The sequence below is a fragment of the Rattus norvegicus genome, chromosome 1 (genome assembly GCF_036323735.1).
Source record: "Rattus norvegicus strain BN/NHsdMcwi chromosome 1, GRCr8, whole genome shotgun sequence".
Taxonomy (NCBI): Eukaryota; Metazoa; Chordata; class Mammalia; order Rodentia; family Muridae; genus Rattus; species Rattus norvegicus.
Genome location: NC_086019.1, coordinates 190,814,613 through 190,832,819, shown reverse-complemented (window position 1 = coordinate 190,832,819; position 18,207 = coordinate 190,814,613). Strand labels below are relative to the sequence as shown.

The window sequence follows — 18,207 nt, the reverse complement described above, 5'->3', positions numbered from 1 at the left end:
TGTCTGTTTGTTGTTCATGTCTTGTAGGGTATGAGGGAGGGCCTGAGGAAAGAGCTTCACTTTGGGTTCCTCTTCCTGGTCAGTAAAAGGATGGAGTAAGGTTTTATTGGTCAGTTTTTGTTTTTTGTTTTTTGTTTTTTTTGTTTTTTGTTTTTTTTTTTTTTGACCAGAGCTTTGAGAAGGGTAGGGTATTTTGAGATGTTCTTCTGACCACTTCTAATTGAAGGTAACTTTGAACACCTAATACTCTGTCTCTACTTCCTGAGTGCTGGAATTAGGGGCATAGGATACCATGCCCAATTTAAGCCATGCTAGGATCCAACCAAGGGCTTCATGAATACTAGGCAAGGACTCTGCCGCTGAGTTATAGTTCCCAGCCCTTGAATTCCTAACCCTAAGGTTTCTTACCTTGCCAAGGGTGAAGCTTTCTTTGTGGAAATAGCATTTAATATTGCTTTAACATTATACAACTCTTTCCCCATCGTAACAGGAAATAAAATTAACTTTCATGCTTTCTTGGGAATATGGAGCCTTTTGGGAAATCTAGAATCTTCTGCATGGACATATGTGTGCTCACAGCTCAAGTGCAGAACTCTGAGGTTCTGGGTTGAGAATGGAGCTTCAGAGCTGCCGATGTTCCTTGACTCTAGAATAGGACACTACACCAAACTGGGCTGTTTGTATTCCTGCCACCTTATGTTGAATGTAATTGTACCTTTAAAATTTTTCTGTCTAAATGTATGTATGTATACAGTGTACCTGATGCCTTTGGAGGACAAAAGGGGAGGGTATTAAATGCTCGCCTAAGATAAGAAACCCTAAGGGCTGGGGACTTGGCATAGTCCTTGCCTCATTGGGAACTACCCTGTGGGTTCTTCAGAACAGCAAGTACCTAAATGGACTTCAGCTCTACCACACCCTCTAGTGCTGGAGATAGAGGCATAAACATGGACTCTAGTGCTGGAGATACAGGTATAAACACGGACTCATTTGGTCTTCTTCCCAAACATCTATTATACACTTCAGTTTTGAGTGATTTTCTGCATAGAATTGACTAAACTACTAGGAGTATCATAGCTAGTCTCCACTCTCGGAATATTTCCATGTATTGCCAATAAAGCTAAGCACAGGCTGGAGACAGCTCAGTGGCTGAGCACTATATAAGGCTCTGGTTCCCTCCCAGCACTGCAAGGAAAAATTAAGTCCCTAGTTAGCCTTGCTGTCTAGAATTCTGTAGGCCACATTGGCCTTGAACTCTCGAGATCCGCCTTCCTCTGCTTCCCAAGTACTGGAATGAACATGTTCTAATTACTCCTTAGCTTCTATGAGACAATCTTTTCAAAAATTTATTTTATGTACATTATTATTTTAACTATGAATATGTGAGGGTGTTGTATCCCCTGACCAGTAGTTAAAATTGTGAGCTGCCATGTGGGTGCTGGGAATTGAACCTGGGTGGTTGGCTAGAAGAGCAACCAGTGTTAACCACTGAGCCATCTCTCCCACCCCTTAAAAGACGATCTTAAAGCACATAAAACTGTTCAAAATTAAGAGGGACAATAGAATATTGAGGAATATGGTGAGCAGAAGAGATTAATAACCTACTCTGCCTACAGCAAAAGGCAAAGAGAAGGAAGAGGAGTACATGTACTGTGAATTTGGAGAGTGTCAGGGTCTTATATTTTGAGTTTCAGCAACAGTAAATGAAACGTGAAAGCCAGGCTTGAAAAACCACTTTTCCTGGATTCATGTTTGAACCTTGGTTGACGTGAGCAAGCTAGTCTTTGAACCCATCCATTGCCACCTTCAAGGAATATGTTCAGGCAATAGGAAGTAATGCTGGGTGTGGTTGCTTAACATCTGGGCTGAGATTCGCTGTGAAATCTGGGCTATTCTGAGCTACAGTGAAACCCTGCCAAGAAAAAAATGTCAACTATTTTGGAATTAAGGGAGTCAAACAAGCTTGGTGTCCAGAGAGTGGGCACTTTCCCCCAATTAAATTTAAACCTCTGTGTTTTCTCTCATCACCATATGGGTCCTGGGGATCCAAATCAGGTCAGTCGGGCTTGGTGGCAAGTTCTTTTATCAGACATATAATCTTGTTGTTTTTTTGGTTTTTTTTTTTTTTCTGTTTGCTCATTTGCTCTGTAGCTTTGACAGCCTAGAATCCACGATCCAGCCTTAGCCTCCTAAATTCTGGGATTACATATAGGTGTGCTACCATGTCTGGCTCAGGTTCGGAGTTCCTCCATGGCAAGGTTTCTCTGGGACTGTGGCAAGAAATGTGGACTAGAATAGGCCCATTCATTGAACAACTATTTACGCCTATCTGCAATGCTTGGCCTTACTCTAAACACCGGAGAAGCAATGATGAACAAGGCAGTTTTATCCGTTAGATCTGTAATAGAAGCAAGATAGAAAGCAGCCAAGGGAAAACTGTAACGTGAGGCGAGAAGCCTACCGGAGCTCACATGACCTGGTGTATATAACTGAAGTACAGCTATACTAGCCTCCAGCTCACTTTGCCCGCCCACTTCCGGCTCCCTCGTTTCTCCTTCCCGATGCCTCGAAAGAGGCGTGACTTGTATATGTCACTTCCGGCGCGCGCGAGAACAGGTTTCCCTTTGCTTCCGCAGCGAGGCCGGAAGTAGAAGCGGCGGTGGCGGAGGCCCAAAGCGGAGGGAAGTGGGGAGTCTGAGAGACTCAGCTGGAGTCTCAGCGGCGGTAATTGTCCGAGGCCCCTCTAGGCCACCGTCCTTAGCGCGGGCCCGCGGGGTTCGACGGGAGTTGGCGGGGTGCGGCCAGGGCAGCGGGACGCGGAGGGTCCTGGACCGCCGTGAGGGGAGGGGGGGGCGGTCCCAGAATCGAGTCCCCCCTCCCGCACGGACCCTCTGATTGGCGGGCTCGCCTTCGCTTTTCCCAGGAGACCCCTGTGCGGTCCGGAGGGGGCGCCAGCCCCGACTCTGACCCGCGCCGGGGGGTGGGCCATGGCGGAAATCAGCGACCTGGACCGGCAGATCGAGCAGCTGCGGCGCTGCGAACTTATCAAAGAGAGCGAAGTCAAGGCCCTGTGCGCTAAGGCCAGGTAAGCCCGCAGGAGGGAGGCCAACCCGTGGCTCAGGGGTTTCGTCTGGGCGAACTCAGCTGAGAACTTAGGGTTTGTCATATCCCGGAAGCGTTCCCGGAGAGATGTCCCAAGAGCCACTTCCCACCAGGAACCATGGGGTCGGCTATATGTGTGTTTCTAGTGGAGTAAGAGCGAGTGGCAGGAAGTTCTAGGAAACTCAGGGAAAACGGCTTGCTCTGCTGGGGCGAAAGAGAAAGTTTCTTGGAGGGGCTGAGTTTTGGGACATGTCTTGAAGAATGAGGAGCTCGTTCAAGGCAAGAAAACAAAACGTGATTTGCGAAAGTCTCTCAATCTCATCAATCCTTAAAAGAGAAAGTAGTTTCGTGTCCAGTTTAACAAACAAGGACTACAATTGTTCAAAAGTACCAGCAAGGAAGGAGTGGAATCTGAAGCCAGTTCTCTGACTACAGATCCTTTTAGTTATTCTGGAAGATGAAGTCGAGCCAATTTTGTGTTCAGTTAAGATCCCAAGGAAAACAATTAATAAGCTAGAATAGCACATAATGAGTCTTAGACTAGCTTGGTTTACTGAGTTGAGGCCTTTTAAAAAAAGTAAGATTAAAAAAAAATACAGATCACAGCCTCAACACAGTAGTAATCCTAAGCACTTGGGAGGCAAAGAGAGAATGAGGGGTTTAGGGTTATCCTCAGCTAGGTCAGGGCCACCACATGAGACTCTGGCTCAGAAAGTGAAGCCAAGAAACAGTGATGAGGATATGGAGAGAGGCAGTGTTTTCTGGGAAGTAGAGGAAGTTGTAAATCAGCATCCCAGTTTGGGGGTGCAATGACTGTGGCTTTGAATCTGAGCGCTGGCACTCTAGGTGGTGACTTGGAAATGTCTAGGACTCAACAAAGTGGAACAAGTTGTGTTCAGTAAAATGGTTGTGACCATTCAGTGAATCTGAGCTGGAAGTGAACTCAGCACGGTGTTTGGGTACTCTAAGTTATGAGATGGTGTTTTTATGCTGGAAAGGACAATAACGGTGTATTCAAAGATTGAAGCTTGGGAGGGGGGCGTTTTTTGTTTTTGTTTTTTCTGAGACAGGGTTTCTCTTTGTAACCTTGCCTTGTCCTAGAACTCACTTTGTAGACCAGGCTGGCCTTGAACTCAAGAGACCCACTTGCCTCTGCCTCCCAAGTGTTGGGATTAAAGACATGTGCTACCACCACCGGGTGACCCAGGTGCTTCTTAGGGTAGACCTTGAAAGATATATTCTTTTTTTTTTCTTTAAAGATGTATTTATTTATTATATTTATATGAATAACACTGTAGCTGTCTTCAGACACACCAGAAGAGGGCATTGAATCCCATTAGAGATGGTTGTGAGCCACCATGTGGTTGCTGGGATTTGAACTCAGGACCTCTGGAAGAGCAGTCAGTGCCCTTAACCACTGAGCCATCTCTCCAGCCCGAAAGATATATTCTTGACCAGCTGACAGAACACAGTGAGGAGTAGTCGAGCAGGGTAGGAGTAAATGTGTAGGCAATAGTTGAGGCTTGTTCCGGCTCCTCTGGAAACTGTTTCAGTGTGGCTTCCACCCTCTTAGTAGACAGTAGCCTGGTCCTCACTCTTGCCCACTAGTCCTGTGAGGCTGGGAGAGTTATGTGTGTATGCCTGTCTGTCTGTCTGTCTGCCCATGTAGCCCCAGCTGGCTTTGAACTCAGAGATCCATCTGTCTCTGTTTCTCAAATGATTCTTTCTTTTTACAGAGTAGGAAGCCATGACTTCTAGATACCAGTGTCTTGATGCAGGCTACCCATTGAGGCTGTGACAGCTGGTGTCCTAGTTTACTTTCTCTTGCTGAGCTGCATCTCTAGCCCTGTTTGGTTTGAGGTCTTTGTTTTGGAGACGGGATCTTACTGTCTCTTAGGCTGATCTGGAGCATGGAATCTTTTGTCTCTGCCACCATGCCATTGTGCCTGACTGGTTGAGGTTGTGTTTATTTTCTTAGACAGGATGCTCACATCTTAGGCTGGCCTTGAACTTGCTATATAGCCAAGCATAACCTTGATCTTTCTGACTTACATACCAAGTACTGGCATTCCTGGTGTGTGTGTTCCTGGTATTGATTTGAGGCTGTATTGCTCCTCTGGAAATTGGATTCTCGGGTTCAGCAAGTTTCCAGCTTGATCTTGACGCTATTCTTGAAGGAGGTCTTTGGGGGAAATCATCATAGGGGTAGGGTTAGAAAAGACAGTGCTGGTGTTGGGGATTTAGCTCAGCGGTAAAGCCCTTGCCTAGGGAGCGCAAGGCCCTGGGTTCGGTCCCCAGCTCCGAAAAAAAAAAAAAAGAAAAGAAAAGACAGTGCTGAGTTCAGTCAGAGAAGACATTGTTTGAAGAACCCACAAAGTAGCAAAAAGAAAAGCTGTACCAGAGCCCATTCCTTATGTTGTAGATGCTGGTTACAGTGCTGCATCCTTTAATCCCAGTACACATGAGACAGACAGACAGGCAAATTTCCTGAGCTTGAGACTAGCCTGGGTTACACATCCAGGCTAGACAAGGATACATAATGAGGCTCTGTCTCCAAAACAAATAAAATGTAATGCTGACAAGGAAGGACCAGCACAACCCTTTGAAGGTACATCTGGGACCATCATGCCTTAGGCCTCGTCCTTACTGTGGATAGTGTGGGAGAAGGGAGTGAGGTCAGAGCTCAGTGTTCTGAGGGACAGAGACCTCCCTTTCAAGAATATGTGCTGTATTCTTGAGAAGGAGCCACAGGGAGAGTCTCTACTGAAAATGTCCGAGCCTGCTTGGAAGGACTTACTTGGGAAGGGGGTTGAGAACTTGGACTCTGTTCAGTTGGCAGCAAGGAGCCATGAACAGATGTTGAGGCGTTGAGGCATTGAGGGGTAGAGGTTAGTGCTTTTTGACCAAAATCATGGGGACACTGCATACTTCCTTCTGTCCCATGGAGGTTCAAGGACTACCTCATGTCCTCCCTCCCTCCAAAAAAGGTCAGGAATTGGGCTGGGCTGGCCTGGCTGTGGTGACCCTGGTCTTCTCCTGTCTCCAGAGAGATCTTGGTAGAAGAGAGCAACGTGCAGAGGGTGGACTCGCCAGTCACAGTGAGTATTCTGTGTCCTAAGTTGATGAGAGGCTAGTAACCCCCCCCCCCCCCCCCAGGCCTCTGCTACTCCTCAGTCTTCAGGTGAGCCTCAAAGGAGGAATTAGATGGTGGCCAGAACTTGCAGCTTAGTGGTGGGATGCTTTCCCATTGTGTATGAGACCATGGGTTAGCCTCATGACTACAAGAAAAGATGCTGTAGGATGCTCATGTCCACGGCAGAAGAATTTAGTCTGTGGCTCAATGAGCATGTGCTATAACTCTGCTGGGCACGTGGGCAAACAGAGATGAAGCCAGGCTTCTGAAGCTGTGAGTCTCCCAGGGAACATGTCTTCTGCGCTGGAGTAGGGGAGGGTGATGGATGGATGACACCAGAACGGGTTCATCTGGGGCTGGAGGGTCCTTACTTGGTCCTGAGATGGAGTGAGAGAACCTTGGCTGGCATGGACAGTAACAGGTGTTTTGAAGGATGCTTTCTGGGAACAAAGGGTTTGTGCCTTTGTCTGTTCTGACAACACGTTTGTCTTTTCTAGGTATGCGGTGACATCCACGGACAATTCTATGACCTCAAGGAGCTGTTCAGAGTGAGTTAGGGAACACTGGGGCTGTAAACTAGGGGTGACTAGAAGATATGATCATTGAGAGGCCTTAGGCTGCTTGGGCTTTGGGTGACTGAAGGGGCTCAGCTCTTTGGCCTTGTAGTGGGAGGAGATAGTTTGGGGCCAAGCAGAGCCATATCCCTCCTCCCAGGTAGGTGGCGATGTCCCTGAGACCAACTACCTCTTCATGGGAGACTTTGTGGACCGTGGTTTCTACAGTGTTGAAACCTTCCTCCTCCTGCTGGCTCTTAAGGTGAGGACCCTTGGCCCCTGGAACCTGAGCCTTGGCCACTACTTGCTGCCCTCATCACCTTTCCTGTCACCTCCTTGGAACTTTGCTGTGGCTGTGGACTGTGTGCTTAGCGGGGCTGGTCAGACTGCTGTCATGAGTGGGGCCGTCTCCTGAGCCCTTGAGGACGAGGCTGGTGATGTGAGTTCTGGGAAGTAGACAGGCTGTGTGTTCAGGAAGCAGCAGAAACCGAGTAAACTGGGAGAATTCATTGGTGAGGGGCCACAGCGGGGTGGGGATGGGGTGCTAAGGATGGAGTCTGAGTCCGGCAGATGAGAGGAATCATTAGTCTTTTAATGCATCTCTAGAAAAAGTCCCCAAGAGCCTGTGAGGCAGGGATGTCTCGATTTATGTAAGAGACTGCAGGAGTCTGGGCCACACAGATCCTGGTGAGGGCTGAATGAGGCTGGTAGATGAGTGGACACTTGGGAGGGATTAAGTGGGAAACAGACTAGACCCAACCTTGGCTTGATGCTCCCCCTAGGTTCGATATCCTGACCGAATCACTTTGATCCGGGGCAATCATGAGAGTCGCCAGATTACCCAGGTCTATGGGTTCTATGATGAGTGCTTACGGAAATATGGTTCAGTGACTGTATGGCGCTACTGTACTGAGATCTTTGACTACCTCAGCCTGTCTGCCATCATTGATGGCAAGGTAGGTTGGCTGTGGATCTCCTCAGGGGTGGGGCAGTGGTGGGTCAGTGGTGGGTCTCTGGGCTTCCACCTCCCTTTATCTGACAATACTTTCCCTTGTAGATCTTCTGTGTGCATGGAGGTCTTTCCCCTTCTATCCAGACCTTGGACCAGATCCGGACAATTGACCGAAAGCAAGAGGTACCCCATGATGGACCCATGTGTGACCTCCTGTGGTCTGACCCTGAAGGTGAGGGCAGTACCCGAGTGGCTTTACCTTTAGCTAGTGGAGACTGGATCTAAGCAAGTGTGTAAAGGAAGAGGCAGGCCAGGGTAGTTTGGGGAGAGGAAGGCAAGGTTGGTCCCTGGCTTTTGCCTTCCATCTGCCTGACTGGGTGCTCCATAAGGGGCAGAAACCATGGATCGTGGTGTGCTGAGGCCGCTGAAGGTTGGCTCCTGAGTTTTCATGGAAAGCTCAGAGGGTCTGTTCAAGATGAAATCATTGACTCCCAGGGTGGGAAAGGTCATAGACCGTGGCAGTAGTTTTGTTGAAGGTGAGCTTGGTCCCCTAGAATGATGGCCCCTGAGGGCTCCTGTGTGTGGTGTATTGTTCCCCTCTAGTTGGAGCAGAACAGAGATTTAAAGCCAGGCTTTCTGAGTACCAGTCCCAAGCATGCCCTCTAATCCCATCAGTGTTATTCCACACTGCCCCATGTGGCACAAATGACCTTACTGCCAGGAAAGACCTTCATCATAGTGGTACTGTGGGCATTTTCCCCTTAGAGCTCTCTGTTCCAGCATTTGCTATCCTGTCTCCCAGGATCCCCTGGAACAAGCCTCTGCTTGATGAGGAAAGCTGCCCAGGCTTTTACTCCTTTGGTATAGTAGACAACCAGACTGGCTCCTACTACATACTGTCCTTGTCTTGTCTCAGACACAACAGGCTGGGGAGTGAGCCCCCGTGGGGCAGGCTACCTGTTTGGCAGTGATGTGGTCGCCCAGTTCAATGCAGCCAACGACATTGATATGATCTGCCGTGCCCACCAATTGGTGATGGAAGGTTACAAGTGGCACTTCAATGAGACGGTGCTTACTGTGTGGTCAGCGCCTAATTACTGCTACCGGTAAGCTGGCAGGGCCAGGATCCAGGGTGAGGGTAGGTATCTGGACCAACCAGTTGCTAACTGTGCTTTTTCTTAAATCCAGCTGTGGGAATGTGGCAGCCATCTTAGAACTGGATGAGCACCTCCAGAAAGATTTCATCATCTTCGAGGCTGCACCCCAAGAGACACGTGGCATCCCCTCCAAAAAGCCAGTGGCTGACTATTTCCTGTGACTCCTTGGCCCCAGCCCCTCTGGCCCTTGGACCACTGTGACTGCCCTCTGCCCAGTCGGAGGCTGGGTATGAGGGGCTGCCTGGCTTTGCTTGCCCCCAGGGTGCGGACTTGCTCTGGAGAGGTTGGAGCCTTAGCTCCTGGCTTCCTCTCCTTCCTCCCACTTGATCCATGAAGTTTCCAGTCATTTTGTTTTTCTTTTTTCCTTTTTCTTTTTTCTTTCTTTCTTTCTTTTTTTTTTTTTTTTTTGTTTTTTGTTTTTAGATAAAACATTTTGAGAAAAAAAGAAAAAAATTCTAATAAAAGAAGAAAAATAGTCTTAGGGTTTCTGTCAGGTTTGATTGGGGTGGACATAGAGACTTATCTGTTTGTCCACTGATCCCGGAGCCTTCTGGCTCCATTCACTAATCTTTCCCAAAGGCTTCCTTAGTGCTGGGTAAAATCTGGGTTCCTGGACGGCCTTGATTCTTAAAGCAGCAACCATTGTGAGGAAACTTACCCATCTTGAAGGGGGACATGCCCAGAGCAGGCTCTATCCTATCCACAAGGCCAAGAAGCATCTGGACCTTAAAGCTGTGGCTCCTCCAGCCCCACCCAGGGCCAACACCATTAGCTCAAGTTTCCTAATGTCTTTGGAGTTTTATTAACAAAAATACTCTGATCCTGAGAACAAATTGGCGTGGCTTACACTAGTGATGAGGAGGCCCCCAGGAGGTAGGGTACTGGGCTGGGGCCCCATTTGGCCAGGCAGAGTCTCCCTCCATTCGCACTGAGGTGAGAGCTGAGGGGAAGCTGGCCCCAGCTGGACTCAGAGCCGCCTTGCCTGAGCTTTGAAGCCAGAGGGGGTGGAGTGAAATCAAGGTGTGAACTAAAGGGTAGAAGAGAGGCCCAAGCCAGCCATTTGGTGGGGGGGAGGGGGTACCACTTCAATGCGGATGCTACCAGGCAGGGGGAAGGGAGCTGGAGGATCAAGGGAAGCTGGCATAGGCCTTGGCTTGGCTTACTACACCATGGCTCAGTACATTTGCTTGGATCCCATGTCCAGATATCCTCCAGGTCCTGGGTATGGTAGAGGGAAGGGGGCCCCTTGAATAAAGTGAGGGGCAAAGGGTGTTACAGATGGGGTCGTTTGATAAGCAGAGCTCCCCGGTCCAGGCTGTAGCTCCAGGAATGCAGCTGAGTAGGGGGCTGGGCGCCCAGGGTCTGGAGCCTCAGGGAAGCTGGGGGTCCTAAAGTCAGGAGAGAGGTATAAGAATAAAAGAGGGCCACCCCTGTCCCGGAGCACTCAGCCCTCTGCCCTTGTCCACCTTACCTGGCTGGTAGATGACTGGGGGCCCCATGAAAAGCTGCAGGGTGCAGGAGGTAGGCCTCAGCACTGGGGCCCCCACATGGAGGAGCTGAGGCAGAAGCAGCTTCCTGGGGGGTAGGAGCCGGCTCTGGATCTGAATCTCGAATATCCCCACCCAGGGTGGAGTCACAGGGACCCCCTGGTGTATCTGAAGAGACAGAAAGCACAGGTTGGCTAGGGGAGGCTCCTTTTCTCAGGTTTGGCCCCATGCCACCAGGACAGCACTCACCCCCACTCCCACAGGCCTCTGTGGCCACTGGCTCTGGGCCCCGGAGTTTCCTCTTCACACGGGCATCCCGCTCCCTGGGGAATGATGATGATGATGACGTAATGATGATGGCACTGATAGTACTTACCAGGTGCCAGCCATTTCACCCTTAGGCACCCTGTGGACAGGTGCTATATACATTATACCCATTTTACAGATAAGGAACTGAAGACCAGAGAAACTACTTATGAGCAGCAGAGCTGAGGTTTCTCTTCAGTGCTTTCTTTCCTCCTTGGGTATTTAGAATCTGAGAAAACACCTTCCCAGCAGCAAGGTCCAATATCTGCCCAATTTCACAGCTGCCCCACAGCATTTCTGCTCCTGACAATCTATACTTCTTTCAAGAAGGCTTCCCTGACCTTCGAGGCATCACACACCTTCTTCATGGCATGTCGTAGTTCTCTCTATATTTGAGCTAGTGAACCAGTCACTGTCTTTTTGGATAGACTAGAGGCTCTCCCAGGGCTAGGTCAGCTCTCAGGGGTTGTGCCCAGAACAGATGCCCAAGTTCTTCCTTGGTAAGCAGTGTCTGGCTTCCCTTCCCTTGGACTTGCCTCTTCATTCTTCAGTCTCACTGTAGGACACTTCTACCTCAGGGCCTTTGCACTTGTGTTTTGCCAGACACCCAGCTTCCCCTCCCCTTCCTAAAGGTATTTGTCAATTGTCCTTGGGAGCCTTTTCTCCACTGTTCCCCTCCAGGTCTTCCCACCTTTTCCATGCCTTATTGTTCATCAGAACTTTATAGGTCTCCTGTTTTTGTCTGCTCTGCCGCTAATCTATCAATTGTGTGAGAGCTGAGCAAGCTTAAATATTTGTTGAATCCAGTGGATGCGTGTTTTCACTTACCATCATGTTCCTGGTAACCCTGGCACAGTGCCTGGCACACAGTAATTAGTAAACATTCACTGAATGAATGATGCCCACCTCTTACAGTTTCTGCCATTTTCTCGGAAACCTTTGGCAAAGGGATTGGCTGCGATCTTCAGCTGTGTGATCTGAGAACACACATCCAGGTCAAAGGCCCTGTAGCCTGAACTACAGGCACTGCCCCTCCCTCAAGCAAGGTCACTCACCCTAGGGTTCTGGTAGGCTGTCACTGAGATGAATGTGGTCTCAGGAAATCGGAAGGAGGCCACACCCCCCCAGTGTTGGCTGCAGAGTTGGGTGGCTCTCACCAGGTGAATGCGAGGCTGGTACTTGTGCATGGAATGCAAGATCAGCTGGAAGGGAAGAAGTGAGGTGACTTCCAGCCTTCATCTTCCCCCCAGTACCACCCGAAAACCCTATCAAGGAGTCCCAGCCTGGGCCTCACGTGGCCATGGGGGTCCAGCGTGCTGTTGGTGAGCTTAACACGGTGGAAGGATACGGGCTGCCGCATCCAGTGGGCACCAGTGGCAGGAGAATCAGGGTGAATGTAGACACGGTCGGGTAGGCGGGGCTCAGCCTTGCCACTGGGCTCCCAGTGCTGGCCCTGCCAGCGGTATCGGGCCCCATCCACTGGAACCACATCCAGAAGGAACAAGTACCGGGCCTCCGGGTCCAGGCCTGTGACTGATACTCGGCAAGCAGGGAACATACGCCTGCAGAAGGAAAGGGGAGGGAGGAGCGGCCTGGAGCTACCGGCTACCAGGGGTGAGCCAGCACCAGCAAAGGAACTACCAAGAGGCACCTCAACTTTGGCACAGTAAATCTAGAGAGGTGTAATTAGGTTCTCAAGCACAGAGTCTTAAGAGCTGGAAGGCGTATTCCACTTTAAGATGGGAACTGGCCGGTTAGGGGATCTGACAGACCACAGTGGGTTAATCTCCTCCCCAGTAGCTCCTTTACTCTCCATTCTAGTTACAACATGGTAAAATCCTGTCTCAGAGCATTTCCTGTCCAGGCTCCTGACCCCTGTCCCCTGTAACTCTATTTGCAGAGACAATGGTGACTATTTTCTTCCTGAAGCCTTAGGAGCCCCTTGCTCCCCACCTTGGTTCAGCACTGACCCCTGTGGCTTCAAAGACTAACTTTCTTCAGACTAATAGGTGCTGGGCCCTGGGGACAGGATTATCCTAGAGTGTCAGAGCTCACACTTTCCTTGAGGGTGAGCTGGGACTTAGCCACATACTGACCCTGATTCTGGACAGATTCTTCCGACCCTGGTCACTGACTGGTCCTTGACCCTTCTCATAGGCTGTCTGTCTCTGAGTTAGGCCACATGCCAACCTACAACCCAGCCAGACTGACCTCTCTGACCCTCAATAGAACTGCTCCTAACCCAGTCACAAACTCCCCAGACTGATCCTTGAACTTTGAAACAGTGTAACTCCTGTTCATTCATCCCAGGTCACAGTGTCCGGCCATAGTTAGATTCTGCAGTCTGGGTTGTACTAGCCCTAGAGAGGCCCCTACACCTAGCTCTGTGCCCAGGAATTCTATCTTTTCTAGAAGCTGACTTGGCCATCCCTCACCTGCCAGCCTTGGTGATGATCATCTCTGTTCCCACAGCGCTGAATTCCTTCCACAGTTCCTGGTTCTCCAAGCTCAGGCTGACCCCAGGAAGCGAGTGAAGGGCCTCTGGGGGTGGCGGTGCTGTCTCAGGGCCCAGAGCAGATGGGAGAAGGGGCAAAGGAGGGGGTGCAGCCAGAGTGTGGGGAGCTGCCTCAATCCCAGAGAGGAAGCAATCCAGTTTAGAAGTATCCAAATCTGGAGATGTGGGAAGAATGAGGATCCAGGGGAGGGCCACAAATTCCCAGTTTCCTGCCCCTTACCCAGAGCCAATCCAACCGCTCACCAGGGTAGCGGTAGCCCTCTGTCAGGGCAGGTGGGAAGGTTGAGTCTGCCCCAGGCTGGGGGTGTCCCAGACGGTAGCCAGTCCCCAGAGAGGGGTATAACTCTCGTGGATGGTACATGTTGTAGTTTCTTCTGGCCTTGTGTCCCGTTGCTAGAACCCGGGGTCTAAGATGCCCCCTTTTTATAGCTCACAGCACAGCCCTTTCCAAACCAGAGATCACAGCCCCTCCCCTCCTTGGGGCCCTGGAGGTGGGTTGGAATGGAGACCCCTGGGGCCTCGAAGGGGTCCAAGAGGAGGCCGGATACCTGGGTACCCTCCCCTCTCCCTCGCGGCTTCACTAGTCCCGACCCCCTACCCCCTCATTACATAATTAACTCCTCGGCCTGATTGATCCCTAGGGCTAGGACAGGGACGCAGTTTGGCGCTTCCGGCCAGCTGGTCTCCGTTCCCACGGTGGGGGCAGACCGGCTAGGGGGCAGGGGTGGTTTCTGGATCCTGGCACCGAACCTGGGATCTCGGATAAGACCCTAAAGCCCCAGACTTTCTGGAAGGTGACCCCTCCCTTTTCTTCACTTGGAGTACTAGCCTTGTGAAGTGAACGTGAGGACAAGTGCAGTGACGGTGTCTGAGCTAATACGCCAGACACTAGACATCTTCAAGAGACCGCAGCAGAGGACTAAAGCCTAGAGTCCTCCCCGGTTTATAGTCTTGGAAAGCCTCCACCAAGTCTCAAAAGTTGAGGGGCGTGCAGAGATACAAGTCGTGGTATTTCGGGAAAGATGCAAAGTCTCACGCCGAGACCACTTCAACTACATTTCCCAGTAGGCACTGCGCCAGTCGCACGCAAAAACCACAGACAAGCTGTGTTGGGGTCCCTGGGAATTGTAGTTCTGACCGGGGCGGCAAAGCCAGAGGTGGTCTTCCCTGAAGCTTGCCCCCCCCCCCCCCCCCCCAAGGTATTAACACCAAGACAATCACAGGCAAGACGTCAGGAGCTAGACCAGTTTGGTCTACTGTTCCTACTCTATTCCCCATACTGAGGCTCTGAATGGAACCAATCTACAGGGAAGGAACTTGGATTCCAGGTCCCTTTTCTGTATTCCATGTGAACCAGGGGCTGTCTCCATTCCATTGTTTTATTATTTACAAACGCTACAGAACGAGAACAGACACACTGCGGGTAAGAGGGATCCAGAGGGAGGGATTCACAGAAAGATGGTGCACCGGGGCCATGAGAGCAGCACACAGGCCATATCTATGGGACAGGCAAGACAGGAAGGGGTTAAAAAAAATGAGATCCAAGCCAGCCAGATCGCAGGGAGGTGCCGGGGGTTACAATCCCCCTCCTTGTCTCCCCCCAAGGTCACAGTGCATGCAATAAAATATATGTACAGGAGCTGGATCCTTCCCCTGTGGGGGCCCTGAGGGTCCAGAGCTCCCTTCAGGAGGAGCGAAACCAGTGGCTCCCCCTGGCGGCCAGGCCAGGCTGAAGCCACATGCGTCAGGAGCTAGGTCAGTCCCAGCCGTTGTCTTTGATCATGTGGTTGAGTTCAATGATGTACTTCCCCTCCTTGTATTTCTGGCTGCTCTCAAAGGCTTGCTCCTGAAAGGAGAGAGAGGGCTGCCAGTCACAGACCAGACTTCTACCATGAGGCAATGGGGTTTGGCAATGCAGATAATTGGTCTTGTTTTATGTATGAAAAAAACTGTGGCCCAGGGAAGCTCAATACGGGAAAAGAGAGAACTTGGACCATGGGTATTTCTGAAATTTGATGGCAGCTCCAATGGGGAGGATATGGAAGTACCTAGAAGATTTCATAGTCCAGGGATTACAAAACTAAGGGCCATTTCAACCTACAGGTAGTTTTGTTTAGACAGCAGAAAGCTTAATAGAGACAACTTTAGGGGCTGTGGAAGTTTAGCCTGTTGGAGGGCATGGATTTACTATAAGCACCACATTAAAAAAATACATTGAAACGTACAACTAAATGGTACACATACAGACTCACTCCGTTTTGCCCCCACCCTGCTTTCTCTACCCTAAATCTACGCCCATTTATAAATCCACAGTATCTGCTTGGCCTTCTAGACATTTGAAAGAATTTGTTGTTATTTTGAGACAGGGTCTGCACAGCACTGGGTGTCCCGGAGCTCACTAGGCTGGCCTAGAACTCAGAGATCACCTGCCTCTGCTTCCTCAGTGCTGAGATTAAAGGCTCGCAGCTCCACACACTGCTGATATCTGAGTTTATAACCTGGTCTAGGCTATATTTTAGAAGCTTCAGAGGGGCCAAGCTACCTGTCCAGAGACACACAGCAAATCTGTGGTAGGGTCAGAGGTAAAGTCAGATTAGGGCTGTTTCTCCCTGGGGTATCCAACTCCCAGAGACACACCAAGTGGCCAATTCCCTACACACTCCCCAAATGTATAGGGAATAACTTTGCTACAGGTAATCTGATCCTCATAGTGATCTTCTGTGCCAGGAGGTAGCTTGATGCTCCCATGCCAGGTGAGGAGATGAGAGGAGGTTGTGAAATCAGAAGCTGAACAGCATCAGAAACTACAAGAGCTGTGCAAAGACCTGCAGACCTAATTTCTACACTGCTACAGAGTCTTAGTTGTGTGATCTTGGGCAGATGTCCTAGCATCTTCAGACCTCCTTGTCTTCTGTAATAGATTCTGCCACCAGACTAGTTGCAATGATGGAGAGGCTACATGCTGTGCCAACGTACACAGCAGATATGCATTTGATAAATGGTGATTTTACTTGTGACTAATCATCTAGGATAGGGGTGCTAATCCTTTAAGGGAAGAGGAACAGCCTCAAAGCCCTGCAGAATGCAATGGACGGACACTGGTCACTGGGGGGCGGGGGGGATACAGTTTGTGCTGGGCCATTGGCAAAGGCGTATGCTTTCAAGGAAGAAGGGATGAGGTTAGGTCAAAGGCCAGCCTAGGGTCAGAGCTCAAACTCACATATTTCCAGCCCAGAGTGGTCTTGCAGTTCTCGCAGTGGATGTCAGCGACAGCATGAAGACCTGTCAGCAGCACCCGCTCTTCTGCTGGCCCACAACCCACATTCACCCTGTGGGGACAAAGGGTAGTCCCAGGGAGGGTCTCAGCAGCCCAGAGCCCCTCCTCTAGCTAGCATGTTCAGTGTCTGGTCTTAGCCTCTAAGAGGAGCCTGATCATGGCTTCCTGTCTGAAACGAGGGGGACTCTGGGAATATCGACATGATGTCAGGGGTCACAGGTCACAACAGAGGTCAGGAAAAGAAAGGAAGGAGATGGATACTCACACAGAGTTGAAGAGGTAGGCACGCCCCTGACTGCCCTGGAAGGACTGGAGGGTAGTGGGGAGACGAGAGGAGGGGGTTAGGGCTATTGATGGGGAGTTGCCAGGCAGCCCATTACCATTCTAGACTAAAATGTGGCCCCCTTACCTTGGAGATGAGGTCGTCGTGGTTGGCCAGGTGAGCACGGCAGTGGGCACAGCTGTACCTCCGGTGACAATCATCCAAGTAGGCCTGAAACGTCTTGGGCTTTGAAATCCGCACCATGGCGGGGGCCAAGGGCAGTGGCCCCACGCGGGGAGCGGCCCACGGGGAGCAGAGGGAGCCCAGTGCCTGCCAGGAAGGAGAAGTGGACTGTCAGGACCAAGGCCACACACATGTAGACAAGCCCAGAACTATGGGGACTCTGTCACACTTGGCTGCTCTCTCCTTTCCCTAGAGCCAGCAGTCTCACCAGGGACCAGAATCATCTCAGCTTTGACTCACTGAGGAGGCCTCTGGTTGCATCAGCGGGTAAACTGAGGCTAGGAGGAGCTCTAGGTGAGTCACCCACCTGCTTCTGGCCTCACCCCTGCTGAGCTGGCATCTGAAACGGGAAGAAGGGGCTTCAGAGTGGATGGGATGCCAGTTTTCCAGTTTTGAGGGAGCTTGGTGGGGGGGAGATAAGAAACCGACTGGTCCTTGGGACCCTATTTGGACTAGTGATAGGGCAAATGTGGGGTGCATGGAGTTCGCTTCGGGAAAGGGTCTCTCACCTGGGAGGCTGAAGGCCTCCCCAAAGGAAGAGGGTCCCCTAGGGAGAGGAGGGGTTTTTTACCTGCAGGCGATGAGCCTCATCTCCGCTGAGGGAAATCTTACCTGCATCGCCAAGCCTTACCTGAGACCCCGGGGCTCACCTGGGACCTGGGGATGGGGGCGTGCGCGGGGGAAGGGGCAGTCCTCGCTTGCGGGGCGGGGGCGCGGGCGACGCGCAGAGACGTCGGTCCAGGCCTCACCTCGCCTGGGCGCGTGGAGGGCCCGGTCCGCGGGGTGGCCTGGCCTGGGAGTGGGGGGCGCTCCTGATGGGCGCCGTCCCCCCCGGCCCGGTTCGCAGCCGCCTCGACTTGTTTACACCGAGACCAGCTGCTGCCGCGGCTGCGGCGGGAGGGGGAGGGGGCCGGCCTCCTGTCCCGGCGGCCGTCGTGGCCAATCGGAGTACCGCATGCAAATGAGGGGGCGCGTCATACGGCGGCCAGCGCAGGCTGAGCTGCCCTTCCCCCTGCTCCGGGCTCCCGCTAGCCAGCTCGCCCGGAAATGCGGCTGCAACTCGCAGCCTAACCCAGAGGCTAACCCGGGCCTGATTGCACCTCTGGTGCTCTGCTCTCTCTGGTGCTCGAAGAGACAAGGATCCTAACCTAGCATGGGGTTAGTAGGAGGGTGTTGTCTGTATGCAAACCCCTGAGAAATTGCCTCCGTTTATTCACCG

The 18,207-nt window shown here is 51.3% G+C and overlaps 3 protein-coding genes across 13 annotated transcripts; 1 reads left to right on the top strand and 2 right to left on the bottom strand.

Moving 5' to 3' along the window:
• The first annotated feature begins 2,572 nt into the window (after positions 1-2,572).
• Ppp4c (protein phosphatase 4, catalytic subunit) lies at positions 2,573-9,373 on the top strand. Of its 3 annotated transcripts, XM_006230206.3 has the most exons (9): positions 2,573-2,724; positions 2,924-3,085; positions 6,149-6,200; positions 6,733-6,783; positions 6,950-7,051; positions 7,572-7,745; positions 7,847-7,973; positions 8,658-8,847; positions 8,930-9,373. In XM_006230206.3, exons 2-9 carry the CDS (start codon positions 2,988-2,990, stop codon positions 9,057-9,059), a joined length of 924 nt encoding a protein of 307 aa, XP_006230268.1. In that variant the 5' UTR covers positions 2,573-2,724; positions 2,924-2,987; the 3' UTR covers positions 9,060-9,373.
• Positions 8,996-14,423, bottom strand: Tbx6 (T-box transcription factor 6). Of its 4 annotated transcripts, NM_001108920.1 has the most exons (8): positions 13,450-13,591; positions 13,127-13,361; positions 11,986-12,253; positions 11,747-11,893; positions 11,598-11,668; positions 10,635-10,708; positions 10,370-10,553; positions 9,682-10,286 (listed from the first exon to the last, which is right to left on the bottom strand). In NM_001108920.1, the coding sequence occupies exons 1-8, from the start codon at positions 13,565-13,567 to the stop codon at positions 10,073-10,075; spliced, it is 1,311 nt and encodes a 436-aa protein (NP_001102390.1). In that variant the 5' UTR covers positions 13,568-13,591; the 3' UTR covers positions 9,682-10,072. The 4 variants fall into 4 exon arrangements, 3 of the variants coding, with proteins under 3 accessions (XP_038941217.1, NP_001102390.1, XP_038941218.1); XM_039085289.2 differs by having other exon boundaries at positions 8,996-10,286; positions 10,370-10,708; positions 13,450-14,423; XR_005489694.2 differs by lacking the exon at positions 9,682-10,286 and having other exon boundaries at positions 10,479-10,553; positions 10,635-10,791; positions 13,450-14,423.
• A 148-nt stretch (positions 14,424-14,571) lies between these two features.
• Ypel3 (yippee-like 3) lies at positions 14,572-17,900 on the bottom strand. Of its 6 annotated transcripts, XM_039107344.2 has the most exons (6): positions 17,738-17,900; positions 17,229-17,328; positions 16,893-17,075; positions 16,749-16,792; positions 16,427-16,535; positions 14,572-15,052 (listed from the first exon to the last, which is right to left on the bottom strand). In XM_039107344.2, the coding sequence occupies exons 2-6, from the start codon at positions 17,247-17,249 to the stop codon at positions 14,963-14,965; spliced, it is 447 nt and encodes a 148-aa protein (XP_038963272.1). In that variant the 5' UTR covers positions 17,250-17,328; positions 17,738-17,900; the 3' UTR covers positions 14,572-14,962. The 6 variants fall into 6 exon arrangements, with proteins under 6 accessions (XP_038963272.1, XP_006230297.1, XP_038963267.1 ...); XM_006230235.4 differs by lacking the exon at positions 17,229-17,328 and having other exon boundaries at positions 17,639-17,894; XM_039107339.2 differs by lacking the exons at positions 17,229-17,328; positions 17,738-17,900 and adding an exon at positions 17,620-17,642.
• Between the last annotated feature and the right edge of the window lie 307 nt (positions 17,901-18,207).